The sequence below is a fragment of the Rutidosis leptorrhynchoides genome, chromosome 2, assembly GCF_046630445.1.
Source record: "Rutidosis leptorrhynchoides isolate AG116_Rl617_1_P2 chromosome 2, CSIRO_AGI_Rlap_v1, whole genome shotgun sequence".
Taxonomy (NCBI): domain Eukaryota; kingdom Viridiplantae; phylum Streptophyta; class Magnoliopsida; order Asterales; family Asteraceae; genus Rutidosis; species Rutidosis leptorrhynchoides.
In genome coordinates, this window is record NC_092334.1 from 367139078 (window position 1) to 367155603 (window position 16526).

General features: G+C 35.5%; 1 protein-coding gene across 1 annotated transcript; it reads right to left on the minus strand.

The window, feature by feature from the left end:
* Positions 1 to 1205: 1205 nt before the first annotated feature.
* On the minus strand, positions 1206 to 2420 carry LOC139888977 (pre-mRNA-splicing factor SLU7-like). The gene has a single exon (XM_071871954.1). It carries the CDS (start codon positions 2337 to 2339, stop codon positions 1206 to 1208), a length of 1134 nt encoding a protein of 377 aa, XP_071728055.1. The 5' UTR covers positions 2340 to 2420.
* Positions 2421 to 16526: the final 14106 nt, after the last annotated feature.

Consider the following 16526-nt stretch of genomic DNA (forward strand, 5'->3'; position numbering starts at 1 on the left):
GGTACAGTAGCAGATTCGGTAAGTGGTTCGGTACTGTAGCAGATTCGTTAACAATTAGGTATACCAGATTCTGTATCAGAAACTGATAAGAATCACAAGTAACACACCCAAATTCGGTATAGATTCGGTAACCACACAACTTGAAGCCTCAGAATACTTAAAACCAATGGATTAAGTGATACAGAAAATCAGATTCTGTATCTGACTCGGTAGTCAGATTCTGTATGAATTTGAAGTTCAAACTCAATTCAATCCCTTTGAATTAGATTCTGTAACCTTGCTGCACAAGGAAACAAGTTAGTATCACACAAAATATCAAAGATACCGAATGTATAGAATACCGAATGTCAACTGTAGCAGTTGACAATACCGAGTCTAAGTCTAAAACTTAGAAATATAACAGAATCCTTTCTCAAACCACACCAATTAGCTGCGTATGATCAAACCGAATGTGATAGAATCACAAAAACATCACAATCTGCAACACTTAAGATGAATTTCCAGTAATGAAGCAGATTCGGTATGACAGTTAAGATACCGAATGTTGATCAAATCTTCAAAACTTGAAGAATTGAAGAAATTGAACCGACAGAAATGTGATTTAACACTTCACGAACACAACTGAATCTTTAAATCTTCACAAAACACCAGAATCAAGCTTGAATTAAGCAATACCGAGAGTTTTAGCCACAAACTCTAAAAATCAACTTGATTCTCCATAATTGAAGTTAAAAAACTATAATGATGATCGAAACTCTTTCTAATAGACCTAATACACCTTCGCTGAACTTATCACAAGAATCTGAACGTCAGATTATCAAATTCGATAATACCGAATCTGATTCAATATACCGAGAGTGTTCAGATTCTGTAAACTACAATCTCTGTATCGATATAGTGATGTAGAATCACTTCCTGGTAGCTCTGATACCAAATGATAGGTCAGATCATGTTGAGATTGAGAGAAATGATAAGATAGAATGAGATTCGATATGTAAGAAGGAGACTCGGTACTAGAGAGAATCGGTACAAATTAAATTCCACAGCTTCTAGAACTCAGTTACAATACAATGTCTATCTAATTAGGACTACATAGGTTCCTTATATAGCCCTCTTCTAAGGAACCTTCATTTAAGCTTAATTCACATTAACACTATACAACTTCGGGGTCATAACAATCTCCCCCTTGGTGTTAAATGTGAACTTTACAATATAATCCTATCAGCACGATCATACTCAACTTCTCTCTCACTTTGTCCAAGTAAAAGCTCCCTCGGTAACACATCACCCGCAGCTGCATTCCCATATTTTTCCACAATCGTCTCCTTCACTTGTGATTTCAACTTCTCTTTATTAACTTTAAAGTTTTTATACAACAATTCAGCCTGTGAAGGAGCCGCTTGCATATGCACATCATTCCCCTTCTCAAACGCTTCCCAATCATGTATATTCAATTGCTTAAACTCCAACGCTTGACCACTTACTCTATTCTGATTATCCCCAGCATAAAACTTCTCATTCGGATCCATATCTGGAAGCGGATCCTCACGCATAGATCTCGTTTTCAGATCATAATGCGCAGAATTAACATCAAGATTGAGTAAATACTTCGCTGTATCCTCTCGAATACGCAGGTTTCTCACAGTTCCTGTTGACCCACCACCAGTTGTACGCACATGTTTCTCAACTTTAGCAAAATCCATCTGTTTACTTTCATCAACTTTTGTTTCATCTACCTTTAACGCATCTTCATTATCCTCATCATCACTAACAACTTCTACATTTTCAGTATTATTCTTTTCTAACTTCTTTAACTGTTGATCCTTCAAGAAATTTTTCCTAGCTTCATCATGAGCTTCATATCGTTCAATAACATGCGCATATGACGCAGCATCATACCCATTCCACCTGTCACGTTTTCCATCGTAATCAAGCTCAAACGTCTCTATCTTCTCATCAGGTGCAATATTCTTACTCGTCCATTTAGCTCCAAGCTTTCGGGGCCTCTCCATACACATCTTAGTAGTATGAGTCATGGCCCCACAGTTTTCACACGCAGCTTTTCTGTACTTTTCAGCCTGGTATATTTTAGCACCTCTATCGTACCACGATTTTGTATAATTAGGATCTGATTTCCATTTCCTTTGATGCTTTAAACTAGGTCTCTCTGCATTAAGATACCAAGGAGCAGAAGACATATATTGAGGAATATGTGGATTGATTTCTTTTCCATCTTCATCAACCTCTGCAGGTGCAAGCCCAGCTTTACGCGCTTCTTCCAGTTCCATCTGCTTCCTGTGATCCTCCCTAGATTTGAAAGCCACAGATGCGGTCGCCATGGTGAAATCTGTTGAGGATGAAACCCTTGTAACCTAATGAAATTTGATTATTGGATTGCAAATTAGACTCCAAAAGAAGAATAAAACCCTAAATTGAGTTGAATGAAAAGAACTAGAATTCTATTCCACAACTTCTTTGAACACCTTTACTAATCTTTGACTTTTGATTCTAGTTTTTCCCAACATTTCCCTTATAAACATATGTCAACAATCCCTTATAATTGATTTTGCTAAGCCTTTGACTTTTTCTTCTAAACTTTGACTTCGAGATCTAGGAATCTATGAAGCTTCTCAATCCGAATTGAGGAATCAAAGAGTTAGAGTAAATGATCAGAAACCTAAATCGCTATTCAATTTGATCTATAGTTGTATGATACGTTCCAGAGACCTCGATATGATGAATGATGAACACGAACATGAACTCAATCTCAAACTCTGCAAATATGTAACTGTTGACCAGAATTGAATGATCACGAGTATTAGTTTTTGGATTAGGAACAAAATTCTGAGCTCAATTCGTAATAATGATTATAAATTGTGAAAATCAATTTTGAGCTCAAGAGGTTAATGACGAGTGCTGTAGCAGAGAATTAGAACTTGTGATTTTCATTTGGATTTTATGTTTATGAATCTGAATATAGAATGAGAATCAGAATGATATTTGATAAGTGTTTGTGATTTGTGTTTTGGATTTGATATGGATAAGTGATGTTTTGAATTTGAATAAGTTTCGGTGTGATTCAGTAAATGAGATTCGGTATTTAATGAATCTCATTTAGTTGTGTATGTGTGTTGGTGAGATTCGGTATCGAAAATTTTTCGAAAATTTTTCGAAATTTTTTTGAAGATCTTCATATCTTCATGATGAAGATGATGAAGATTTAAAGGTTTGATGTTGAAGGTTTGAAGATGTATGTGTTTTGTGTTTGAAGGTTTGAAGGTGGAGGGAAAACATTCATAATATTCATAAAGATCTCCTTCATGTGATGAAGGCCTAAGCTCTAATACCAATTGTAGGATCCTAGATCTCATGAATACCATGAATGTGAACAATTAACCACATGAATGTAGAGAGCATTAGTCAAAATAGTCAACTATATTCCACGGCTCTCTTGAATACATTACAAATCAGTGGCTAATGTTAGCTAATCTAGGGAGTCTTGGATCCTTTATATAGCCTCATATAAAGTATCCTCCATAAGGCTAGGGAAACTCGTATTACTCCTTTCCCGGGTACCTAACAGTCTTCTTTTAGGATTTGCTATTGCTTAGACGCCCCTGAAGAAGGTTTCATATTTCGCAACAAGATCAAAAATCCAATTTTCATCCGCAAATCCGAGCTGCCAAAATACTCTGACGGGACTCTCAAGCGTGCACTAAATTTTTTCGACATATGCAAGCGAACAGAAAACATTGGGAACTATCAAAAGCTGATGACAAACGAGATGGAAAATCACATCAATGAACTTCTTGAATTCAGGCTGTACATGAGGCAGTTTGACACTTCACTGGGAATCAACAGAAAGAAAAACTACTTCACGGGCTCACAATATGTTCCAAGGTTCGAATACAAAATCACCAGCCGCAAAGAGTTCATCATTCCCAAACACTATGAAAGGAATTACACACCGGGAAGTGACGTGATCAAGGCGATGAAAGCTGAGGAAGAAGCAAAGAAAAAGGCCTCAGAAGGTGCCAGTCAAAGCTGATGATTCGGTGAAGATATTTTTTTGAAAACCGCACGCTAAGGGGGAGATTGTTGACATATGTTTATGTAATAGTTTAGTGGCGAACGGTTTTATTCTTATTATGTTATGTATTTACGGTTTTCACCATGGTAACAATGTATATTTTGTAACTTAGGAGGTTGTCATATATAAACAACCTCCTCACTCTTTATTGAACTAGTTATCCATTTTGACACTTACTCATCTTATCCTTTTCTCTCATGTGTTCTTGATAACTAATACCTCTAACCAATTAATCATCTCATAATCCGATCAATCTAGGCTTCATTAGGGACTAACAAATAGTGACAGCTGTTACCTTAGGTGAAGGAATTACAGTCGAAGGGACGATTTTTCAACTATACGAATATATTGCATTCAATGCAAACGGCGGTTGGGTACACATACACGCATATAATGTCCTGTGTGTCTTGCCTATACGTTAAAATACACAATCCTAAGATCAGAGGTAATCATTGGGCATTATTCGGTGCTGATATTTTATTAGTTCAACGTCATACACTTACTGGCATAGTATATAATATCGAACTGGGGGGACTTAATGATACGCATATCCGCAAGACTATGCGGATTGCGCATCCAAAGCCCTAGAACGCACATAAACTGCCATATAAGGCATGTGGCATGGGTATAGCCGCACAATATGTGCCTATACCATCTGATGCGAGTTTCATATACTTGCATAAGGGTCCGGTACATTCTAGAAGAATGTACGGTATAATCAATTCGGATTCTTTTCCTTAAATAACGAATGTTAGTTGGGATAAGATTGCATTTAATTAGGGAAGAGATTCTACCGAAACCGTAATTCGTAAGCCTATAAATACATAGCTCATAAACCCTAAATACATATACGTTCACTTGTTTACTCATACGTAAACTACAGCATACAAATCTCTATCGTATGAACAAAGCTTCTTACGATCTCTGAAGACTTTCAGGTATGTATTGAACTATAAAACCTTCATGTCTTTGGGCCACTCAACCTCGTATGCCAGGTTGTTGGTGGACTCTCAAATCGGCCACCCTGTCGGAATCGAAACGATACCGATGTGGGTTATCCACGACCAAGCGTCGGAGGTTCCAATATTGTTAGTCCTTAAACCCATTTTATGCACTCAAGCGTAGGTTCACCTTGACCCCGTGAAAATATGCTTGATCAACTTACTATCTAACGAATTAACACCTAAACCATGATGAATACTTCCAAATTCATCATCAAACCCTAAACCTACAATAATCGGGTTTACTTACACTACCAATACAACAAAACTCCCAATTTCCTGAGAAATGGGGTTTAGAACCCTAACAAACTCAAACCCTAAACCTGAACAAGAATCTTAACAATTAAATTCGAAGTTAAAGCTTACCAACACTATCAAAACGTAGCCGTTAACTAGGCGAACAACCTTAACTCTTGCACCTTAGCCTGAATCAACCTACTTCTTCTCCAAGTGGAGCTTTCCCTCTCTAAAAACTATCCCTCTCTCTAGGGTTTGAAGTTGAGAGAGTTGTGGATGTGAAAATGATCCAAAACTGCTAATATGGCCACAGATCCGTCCTCAAGTGAAAAGACCAAAAAGCCCCTCATTTAACTCAAAAATAGAAAAGACAGAAAACTGTCGCCTGGCAGTGTGCTCGGCGTGCACCACTAGCCATGCGCGGCGCGCACGATGGTCCAAACAGTCTGTCAGCTTTTAAATTTACTCCACGCTTCACACACTTAATGTATCATTTTTACTCTATGTACAATAATTATTTGGGTCTTACAACTCTCCCCCACTTAGATTCGATCACGTCCTCGTGAGCCGCACCAAATACTAGAAGTTAAGCACTTCCCCCTTGCACATTCTCGCCTCCAAATGCAGAGTCACACACATAGTAATCACGCATCCGACTTCTTGCTTCGTACACTAACGCATCATATATTACAACGAGAAAGGGTAATCACCCCTCGAGACAAAACAACCGTAACCGTTTGCTCCTACACCGAGTATCCAACTCGTACAATACATTTCACAATCAAACCAAAAGTAGAACAATTCACCGACAATCATCGTCGTCACTCCTCACGATCCTACGAAACACAATCAAGCCCGACATCCATAACATCCTCCATAAATTCTAAGATCTCACCACACGCTAATAATCACTAGCGTGCACTACCGCAACAAGCGATATCTCATACACTCGAAGTCCAGAATTTCTGCTTAGAAAAATACGAAAAACACCACATATCTCTTCAAGTCCTCTCTGCTAAAATTCGCAACAAGCTACATCAATAATCGCATCACCCAACGTGATCTACTAAAATCTACTACGTCATGAACCATGACTTGCATTAATCCAAATTGAGAGGGATTCATGCTTCCTTAATACTCCATACTCCATCGGTTCATAAACGTACTACTCAACCGTCATTCATGAATATTCTCTGGACCAAGAACCCAAATTTCTCCGGCTCCACACCGGATCATTCCTTCAACGAATAAATTTTAATAACCCCAAAATAACACTTTAGAAGCACCACTTTCCCACCGATCGACCCACACACGACTATCCATCACTGGATTAATCAAGGACGACAATAATACACCACAAGTTAGGCGAAACATCAACGCATCGTCATAGGGTTTCTCCTCTGAACCATACAATACGGCTTCCTAGTACTAGCATAAAAGCTATTCGTATAATAAAATCCCATCAACGGCGAATCATCACCAAAAAATTTCTGCAATTCGTCACACGACTCACAAAATAGTCACCAAATCTGGGTGAACCTTCCTACCTAGACTGTCCGTTAAGGATGGCCTCGACATTTTAATGCAACCTACGGGTCACATCACTAGGGTACACACTCTCGCAACCAAACAACATCCGTGTGTCTCTATGTCAAAACCAACCATCTCTGTCTCACCTTCGCCTATAAAGTGGAATAATCCATTGACAATTTACCACGATCACGTTTCCCGACAGGGAAAATACAGTATCCACCACAATATCGAACTTGTATCTATTCAATAATACTATCAGAGTTTCATTGTAATCAAGATTTTACATTATGAGAGCACCTGCAACAACAACTTCATACTCTCATCTCTGTGATCTCCAACTTCACACTTGGTCTCATACCGCACTTTGGTGCTACAAGACCACCTTACATAAGAAATCTTACACTTCACTTGATCTAACGCTACCGGAGCTTCCTCATATCACAGTAAAAACTCCCCCTCTAGAATTCAGCTCCTTATTCTCACTGCCAAGATGATAACATCCTGCGGGATTATCATTCCACACAACACATAACCATTCTCATCATTGGTCGTAAACATCATTTCACCACGAATTCCCTTCAGGCTCTCAGAGCCAATGATAATGCTAAAAACGAACATATATTTCATAGCATTATTCCTCAAGAAAGACAAGCTTTTAATTGCAACTGTTCTATTTACAAGTGATATACGTTTAAATAATAAAAGGTGAAGACAAAAGACAGATTCGACAAATTGAAGACGCAAACGACCAAAAAGCTCAAAAGTACAAAAGACAATCAAAGAGGTTCCAATTATTGATAAGAAACGTCTCGAAATCACAAGAGTACAAGATTCAAAACGCAAAGTACAAAATATAAAATTGTACGCAAGGACGTTCGAAAATCCGGAACCGGGACCAGAGTCAACTCTTAACGCTCGACGTAACGGACTAAAAATTACAAGTTAACTATGTATATAAATATAATATAATATATAATTAATTATATTAATTATATATATATTATATTTATAAATAAAAAAACCGTCGGCAGAGAAAGACTCCAAGGACTGAGCTGTAATTTCATTCTCCGAGACTCGCGGAGTTTGAAGAGGCTTTTGCCGCGAGTCGCGGAGCCCTAAATTTGAAAACTGCCTATAAAGCCAACCGAATTCTGATCAAAAACCATCATCTTTTTCTTCCTCATTCATACGTAAAATTTATATTTATATTTATAATTTATATTTTAATTTTAATTATAATTCTAATAATAAGGGTATGTTAGCAAATGTTGTAAGGGTGTAAGTCGAAATTCTGTCCGTGTAACGCTACGCTATTTTTAATCATTGTAAGTTATGTTCAACCTTTTTACATTAATGTCTCGTAGCTAAGTTATTATTATGCTTATTTAAAACGAAGTAATCATGATGTTGGGCTAATTACTAAAATTGGGTAATTGGGCTTTGTACCATAATTGGGGTTTGGACAAAAGAACGACACTTGTGGAAATTAGACTATGGGTTATTAATGGGCTTTATATTTGTTTAACTAAATGATAGTTTGTTAATGTTAATATAAAGATTTACAATTGGGCGTCCCTATAAATTACCATATACACTCGATCGGACACGATGGGCGGGGTATTTATATGTACGAATAATCGTTCATTTAACCGGACACGGGAATGGATTAATAGCCACTAGAATAATTAAAACAGGGGTGAAATTACATTCAAGGGTAATTGGTGTAATTGTTAACAAAGTAGTAAAACCTTGGTTTACACGCAGTCGATAACCTGGTGTATTCATTAAACAAAGTATTAAAACCTTGTTACAATTCGAATCCCCAATTAGTTGGAATATTTAACTTCGGGTATAATAATAATTTGACGAGGACACTCGCACTTTATATTTATGACAGATGGACTGTTATGGACAAAAACCAGACGGACATATTGAATAATCCAGGACAAAGGACAATTAACCCATGGGCATAAAACTAAAATCAACACGTCAAACATCATGATTACGGAAGTTTAAATAAGCATAATTCTTTTATTTCATATTTAATTTCCTTTATTTTATATTTAATTGCACTTCTAATTATCGCACTTTTATTTATTGTTATTTAATCGCACTTTTAATTATTGTACTTTTTAATTATCACAATTTTATTTTATCGCACTTTTATTATTCGCAATTTCATTATCGTTATTTACTTTACGCTTTAAATTAAGTCTTTTATTTATTTAATATTTTACATTAGGTTTTAACTGCGACTAAAGTTTTAAAATCGACAAACCGGTCATTAAACGGTAAAAACCCCCCTTTATAATAATAATATTACTTATATATATATTTGTATTTTTATAAAAGTAAACTAATATAGTGTTGAGCTTTGTTTAAAGATTTCCCTGTGGAACGAACCGGACTTACTAAAAACTACACTACTGTACGATTAGGTACACTGCCTATAAGTGTTGTAGCAAGGTTTAAGTATATCCATTCTATAAATAAATAAATATCTTGTGTAAAATTGTATCGTATTTAATAGTATTTTCTGCTAAAATTAATAAACTATTTTATATACACCTCGCATAACATCAAGTATTTTTGGCGCCGCTGCCGGGGACACTCTTAAACGCCGGAAGCGCAACGCTAATAAAAAAAAAAAAGATTTTTAGTTTACTTTTATTAAAAATTCGTTTTTGTAAAAATACGTTTTAATTATTCAAAAATATAAAAAGAAAAACAAAAATATAAGTATTTTTTTTAAAATATTTAAGTTTTATAAGTTTCTTTATTCTTATTTTAATTTATAAAAATATAAGTTTTATTAAATATCTTTTATATATAGAAAAAATTAAAAAACAGAAAATAAAATAAATAAATAAATAAAGAAAAACGCGTTGAAGAAATAAGCTGTCATCTGAATTTTGGAACCCCGCGAGTCGCGGGGTTTGAAGCATTAAATACCGCAAGTCGCGAAGCTTCTCTGACAGGCGACAAAAAAACCCTAAACCAGCATTAATTACGGTTTATTATTAATTATAATTATTATTAAACCCTAATTATGTATTATTATTATTATTAGTTTTATTTTTACTTTTACTTTTTATTTAATTTATGTATTTAGTATTAATTAGTTTTAATTAAATTATAAAATTAGTAGTTTTATTAAATAAATAATATAAAAATAATATTTTTATAAAAATTGTACTTTTTACAACTTTTTGTATATTTTTATATTTTGTCTTTTTTTTAATCATTGTAGCGTAACTTTTGTATTTTTAGCTCATATTTAATTTTAAACTTAGTTTTTGCCATAGTCATTTTTACTCCTAGATTTTTAGGCTTTGCCGTAGAATTCCTTAAGTGCTTTTTCTTTAGACTAAGATTTAGGTGCTTTAAAATTTTGCGACGCCTTTTTAAGTTTTAGTTTCTTTTTAAGTTATTTCCATTTGGGATTTAGTTTTTCCTTGTAAGCTTTAATATTTTTAGACCTTTTACTATGTATCAATTATCATTCCAATTAGTAATTTCAATTTGCGATTATAATTTTAAGTTAGTTGTAGTAATAAGGTTAGGTTAGTTAAGTATTTTTAAGTTTTGATAAGTTTCTTTTATTTTTTTTTCGTCACCTTTTATTTTTCAACCATTTTTTTTTTCTTTTTCGACCTTTTGCGACGAACTCTTTTTCTCTCTTATTTCTCGCTATTCTAGTTTTAGGACTTAGAATTTTTTCTACTTCTTATCTAAATTTCTTAAAATTACGAAAATTTATTTTAAGTGGTTAAATTGATAGACATCAAAATTTTCTGGTTCGTAGTAATAGTTGGATTTGTACGTGGACCGGGTTATTGGAGCCAAACAGTACTCAATTATATTGAGACCAAACGAATCCTGCCCCTCTGCTGCATCTTTTGGCTATTCGAAACGTGGGCAAAATCAGAAAAGTCTATTAATTGGATAACTTATTATAATTTTTCTTTCCTTTTTAAAAACTAATAGGATATTCAGTGAATGCACCGAGCAAGACGTTCATCACCTTTTGTACGTTCACCACCTGTAACTAGATCAAGACATTTAGCAAATATAACCGCCGTTGATTTTTCTTTAGAATCGTCATCCAGTCGACCAAGTACTTCAGTTCAAATTTCCGATAATCCATTTTTTGAACCCAACCTCACAATTGAGAATCCGGAGAATATTCAGGAACGGTTCGTAGATCCTGAACCACTAAATTTTCCTCCGGAACCACCAATCATTCAAACAGAGATTGTTGAGGAACGAACCATTAAATCAGAATCATCTAGTGATACCGATTCAAAAAATTCAATTATGGAGAATCTGGAACCTTTAAGTATGGAAGACCGAATGAGAGCTAAACGCACTGGCCAAGGTCACGCAATTACTCATCCAGACATTAATGCGCCAGATTATGAAATCAAAGGACAAATTCTACACATGGTGACTAATCAATGCCAATTTAGTGGTGCGCCGAAGGAAGATCCAAATGAACATCTACGTACCTTTAATAGGATCTGCACACTATTTAAAATACGAGAAGTGGAGGATGAACAGATATATCTCATGTTATTTCCCTGGACTTTAAAGGGAGAAGCCAAAGATTGGTTGGAATCGTTACCTGAAGGGGCGATCGATACATGGGACGTTTTAGTTGACAAATTTCTTAAACAATTCTTTCCTGCATCTAAAGCCGTAAGACTTCAAGCAGAAATTGTTACGTTCACACAAAAGCCAAATGAAACTCTATATGAGGCGTGGACAAGATATGGAAAGTTGTTAAGAGGATGTCCGCAACATGGTTTAGACACCTGTCAAATAGTACAAATATTCTACCAAGGATGCGACATCACTACAAGGAAAGACATAGATATAGCAGCTGGTGGTTCTATTATGAAGAAAACCGAAACTGATGCTTACAAAATTATTTATAACACTGCTTCCCACTCACATGAGTGGCACCAAGAAAAAGACATCATTAGATCATCTAAAGCAGCTAGAGCCGATTCTAGCCATGACTTAGATTCAATTTCCGCAAAGATAGATGCTGTGGAGAGACGAATGGAAAAGATGACTAACGATATTCACTCAATACGAATTAGTTGTGAGCAGTGTGGAGGACCACATTTGACAAAAGATTGTCTCAGTATTGAATTAACAATGGAACAAAGAGAGAATATTTCATACATAAACCAAAGGCCTGGAAATAATTATCAGAATAATTATCAACCACCAAGACCAATTTACAATCAAAACCAGAATTATAACCGAAATATTCCATACAACAACCAACAAGGTCCTAGCAATCAACAAGTATCCAATAATACTTATAATCAGCAAAGACCTAATTTTCAAAACAAACCACCACAACAAACCGATGATAAAAAGCCGAATTTAGAAGATATGATGACGAAGCTAGTTGAAACTCAAACGCAGTTTTTCACCTCTCAGAAACAAACCAATGAACAAAATGCTCAAGCATTTAGAAATCAACAAGCTTCTATTCAAAATCTGGAACAAGAAGTAAGTAACCTAGCAAGGTTAATAGGTGAAAGAAAACCGGGAAGTCTACCTAGTGATATAAATGCTAACCCCCGGAATGAAACAGCTAAAGCTATTACCACAAGAAGTGGTACAACACTTAAATCACCTGAAATACCTGTAACTTCTGATGAAACTATTCCTACTCCACAAGAACCACTACCTGATCAAGATAAGGAAAAAGAACCGGTAGTTGAAAAGGTTAATGAAAATAACACAGTTAAGGATAAACCTTATGTTAAACCATACCAACCACCACTTCCTTACCCGAGTAAAATGAAGAAAGAAAAACTTGAAGCCGAGCAATCCAAATTCTTGGATATGTTTAAACAGATAAATGTAAATCTTCCTTTCATTGATGTGATTTCAGGAATGCCAAGATATGCTAAATTCTTGAAAGATCTAATCTCAAATAGAAAGAAAATGGAAGAACTCTCGGCTGTTACTATGAATGCTAATTGTTCAGCAGTGCTGTTGAATAAGATACCAGAAAAATTATCTGATCCAGGAAGTTTCACAATTCCATGTTTTCTGGGTAGTCTTAGTTCAATAGAAGCATTGGCAGACTTAGGTGCTAGTATAAATCTAATGCCGTATTCACTATACGCTAAACTAGACCTTGGAGAATTGAAACCAACCAGAATAAGCATACAACTAGCCGATAGATCAATAAAATATCCTAGAGGGATAATGGAGAACATGCTAGTTAAAGTTGGTAATTTAGTATTTCCAGTAGATTTTGTTGTTTTGGACATGGAAGAAGATTCTCAAGTTCCTCTCATATTAGGAAGACCATTCTTAAACACGGCTAAAGCAATGATAGACGTGTTCGGTAAGAAATTGACCCTAAGTATAGAGGACGAGAGTGTTACCTTTTCAGTTGATAGAGCAATGCAACAACCACAATCTGCAGATGATACATGCTATTATATTCAAACTGTAGATCCATATGCTGAATTGTTAGAAGAATTTCCAGAATTACAAGGAACGGGAGAATGTTCTTTAGGAGAAGGTAATGAACCAATTGATGAAGCTGAAATGTTAGCTACACTTATAGCTAATGGATATGAACCAACAACAGAAGAAATTCAAATGCTAAAAGAAGAAGACAGATATCGATATAAATCATCGATAGAAGAACCTACGAAATTAGAGTTAAAGCCACTTCCAAACCATTTGGAATACACTTATTTACATGGTGAATCTGAATTACCTGTAATAATATCGTCTTCTCTTACTGAAAATGAGAAATCACAACTCATTTCTGTGTTGAAAGCTCATAAACCAGCCATTGCATGGAAGATTCATGATATTAAAGGAATAAGTCCTTCGTATTGCACACATAAAATCCTTATGGAAGAAGGTCATAAAACGTATGTGCAACGCCAACGAAGACTAAATCCTAATATGCAAGATGTAGTTAAGAAAGAGATTATTAAACTGCTAGATGCAGGTTTGATATATCCAATTTCTGATAGCCCATGGGTAAGCCCAGTTCAATGCGTGCCTAAGAAGGGTGGCATGACTGTCATTACAAATGAGAAAAATGAGCTTATTCCTACTAGGACTGTAACAGGATGGCGTGTATGTATTGATTATAGAAAATTAAATGACGCCACCAGAAAAGATCACTTTCCCTTACCTTTCATAGATCAAATGTTGGAAAGATTAGCCGGAAATAGTTACTATTGTTTTCTAGATGGATTTTCCGGATATTTTCAAATTCCAATAGCACCCGAAGACCAAGAGAAAACCACATTTACGTGCCCTTATGGTACTTTTGCTTACAAACGCATGCCATTTGGACTTTGCAACGCCCCTGCAACCTTTCAAAGGTGTATGATGGCGATTTTTCACGACATGATAGAAGAATGCATGGAAGTATTCATGGATGACTTTTCAGTCTTCGGTGATACATTTAAATCATGTCTAGTTAATCTGGAACGAATGCTAATTAGATGCGAACAATCAAATCTAGTACTTAATTGGGAGAAATGCCATTTCATGGTTAAAGAAGGCATCGTTCTTGGACATAAAATTTCAAAAGAAGGAATTGAAGTGGATAGAGCTAAAGTAGATGTAATTGCTAAACTTCCACATCCAACCAATGTTAGAGGAGTTAGGAGTTTTCTAGGGCATGCCGGTTTTTACCGACGTTTCATAAAAGATTTTTCTAAAATTGCCACTCCTATGAATAAACTCCTAGAAAAGGATGCTCCATTCATCTTTTCAGATGAGTGTATCAAATCTTTTAATATTCTTAAAGAGAAACTCACTAATGCGCCGATCATGATAACACCAAATTGGAATCTACCATTTGAACTAATGTGCGATGCAAGTGATTTTGCAATGGGAGCCGTTTTAGGACAAAGGATTGAAAAACGATTTCAACCTATATATTATGCTAGTAAGACATTACAAGGAGCACAAACGAACTATACAACTACTGAAAAAGAACTCCTTGCTATTGTCTTTGCTTTTGATAAATTTCGATCATATCTCGTTCTAGCAAAAACGGTGGTCTATACCGACCATTCTGCTCTTAGATACCTATTTTCAAAACAAGATGCTAAACCAAGATTAATCCGTTGGATCTTACTCTTACAAGAGTTTGATATTGAAATCCGAGATAAAAGAAGAGCAGAAAATCTCGCCGCTGATCATCTTTCTCGTCTTGAAAATCCCGAATTAGAAGTTCTAAATGAATCAGCCATACAAGACAACTTTCCTGATGAATATCTATTGAAGATAGATTATAAAGAAATCCCATGGTTTGCAGACTATGCAAACTACTTAGTTTGTGGATTCCTTGAAAAAGGATTATCGTACCAAAGACGAAAGAAATTCTTCAGTGATATAAAACACTATTTTTGGGAAGATCCACATCTGTTTAAAAGTTGTCCCGATGGAATAATACGCCGATGTGTATTTGGAGATGAAGCTAGTAAAATTTTAAACCATTGTCACACAGGACCAATAGGAGGGCATTATGGGCCTCAACTAACAGCAAGAAAAGTTTATGAAGCTGGATTCTATTGGCCTACAATTTACAAAGACGCACACCTTCTTTGCAAATCCTGTGATGCTTGTCAAAGGGCCGGAAAAATAAGTCAACGTGATGAAATGCCACAAAATGTCATCCAAGTATGTGAAGTATTTGACATTTGGGGTATTGACTTTATGGGTCCATTTCCAAAATCTCATAATAATCTATATATACTCGTAGCCATTGATTATGTATCTAAATGGGCGGAAGCACAAGCTCTCCCAACTAACGATGCACGAGTTGTAGTCAACTTTTTAAAACGTCTTTTTGCAAGGTTTGGAACACCGAAAGCTTTAATAAGTGATCGGGGTACTCATTTCTGTAATAATCAACTTGAGAAAGTTCTTAAAAGATATGGAGTAACTCATAAAATCTCCACCGCATATCATCCACAAACAAGTGGACAAGTTGAAAATACCAACCGAGCTTTAAAATGTATTCTAGAGAAAACCGTAGGATCAAATCCTAAGGAATGGTCCATTAAATTGGAGGATGCACTCTGGGCTTTTAGAACAGCCTACAAAACTCCAATTGGAACCACACCTTTTAGACTTGTTTATGGAAAAGCATGTCATCTTCCAGTAGAAATTGAACACAAAGCATTTTGGGCTTTGAAGACATGTAATCTTGATTTATATGAAGCCGGACGTCTACGATTAAGTCAACTAAATGAATTAGAAGAATTAAGACATGAAGCATACGAAAATTCGTTAATCTATAAAGAAAGAACGAAGAAATGGCATGATAAAAGAATCAGAAGTTCAAAAGAATTTAAAGAAGGAGACAGAGTTCTTCTTTTCAATTCACGATTCAAGCTATTTCCTGGAAAATTGAAATCAAGATGGTCTGGACCATTCATAGTCAAAAGAGTTTTCCCATACGGAACGATAGAATTAATAAATTCAAATGGGATTGAATTTAAAGTTAATGGTCACAGAGTTAAACATTACATACATGGTCCGATGGAAGTCGACAACGAAGTTAATCACAATTTCGACACCACAGCTAACTAAGTGTGGGGAGAATCAAGTCTTTAAAGGATAATATGTATTTCTGTTAGAGTTAGATTGTCTGT

Bases quoted from the DNA above. Each gene is read 5' to 3' on its own strand.
- LOC139888977 (XM_071871954.1), bottom strand. From the start codon at position 2,339: ATGGCGACCGCATCTGTGGCTTTCAAATCTAGGGAGGATCACAGGAAG.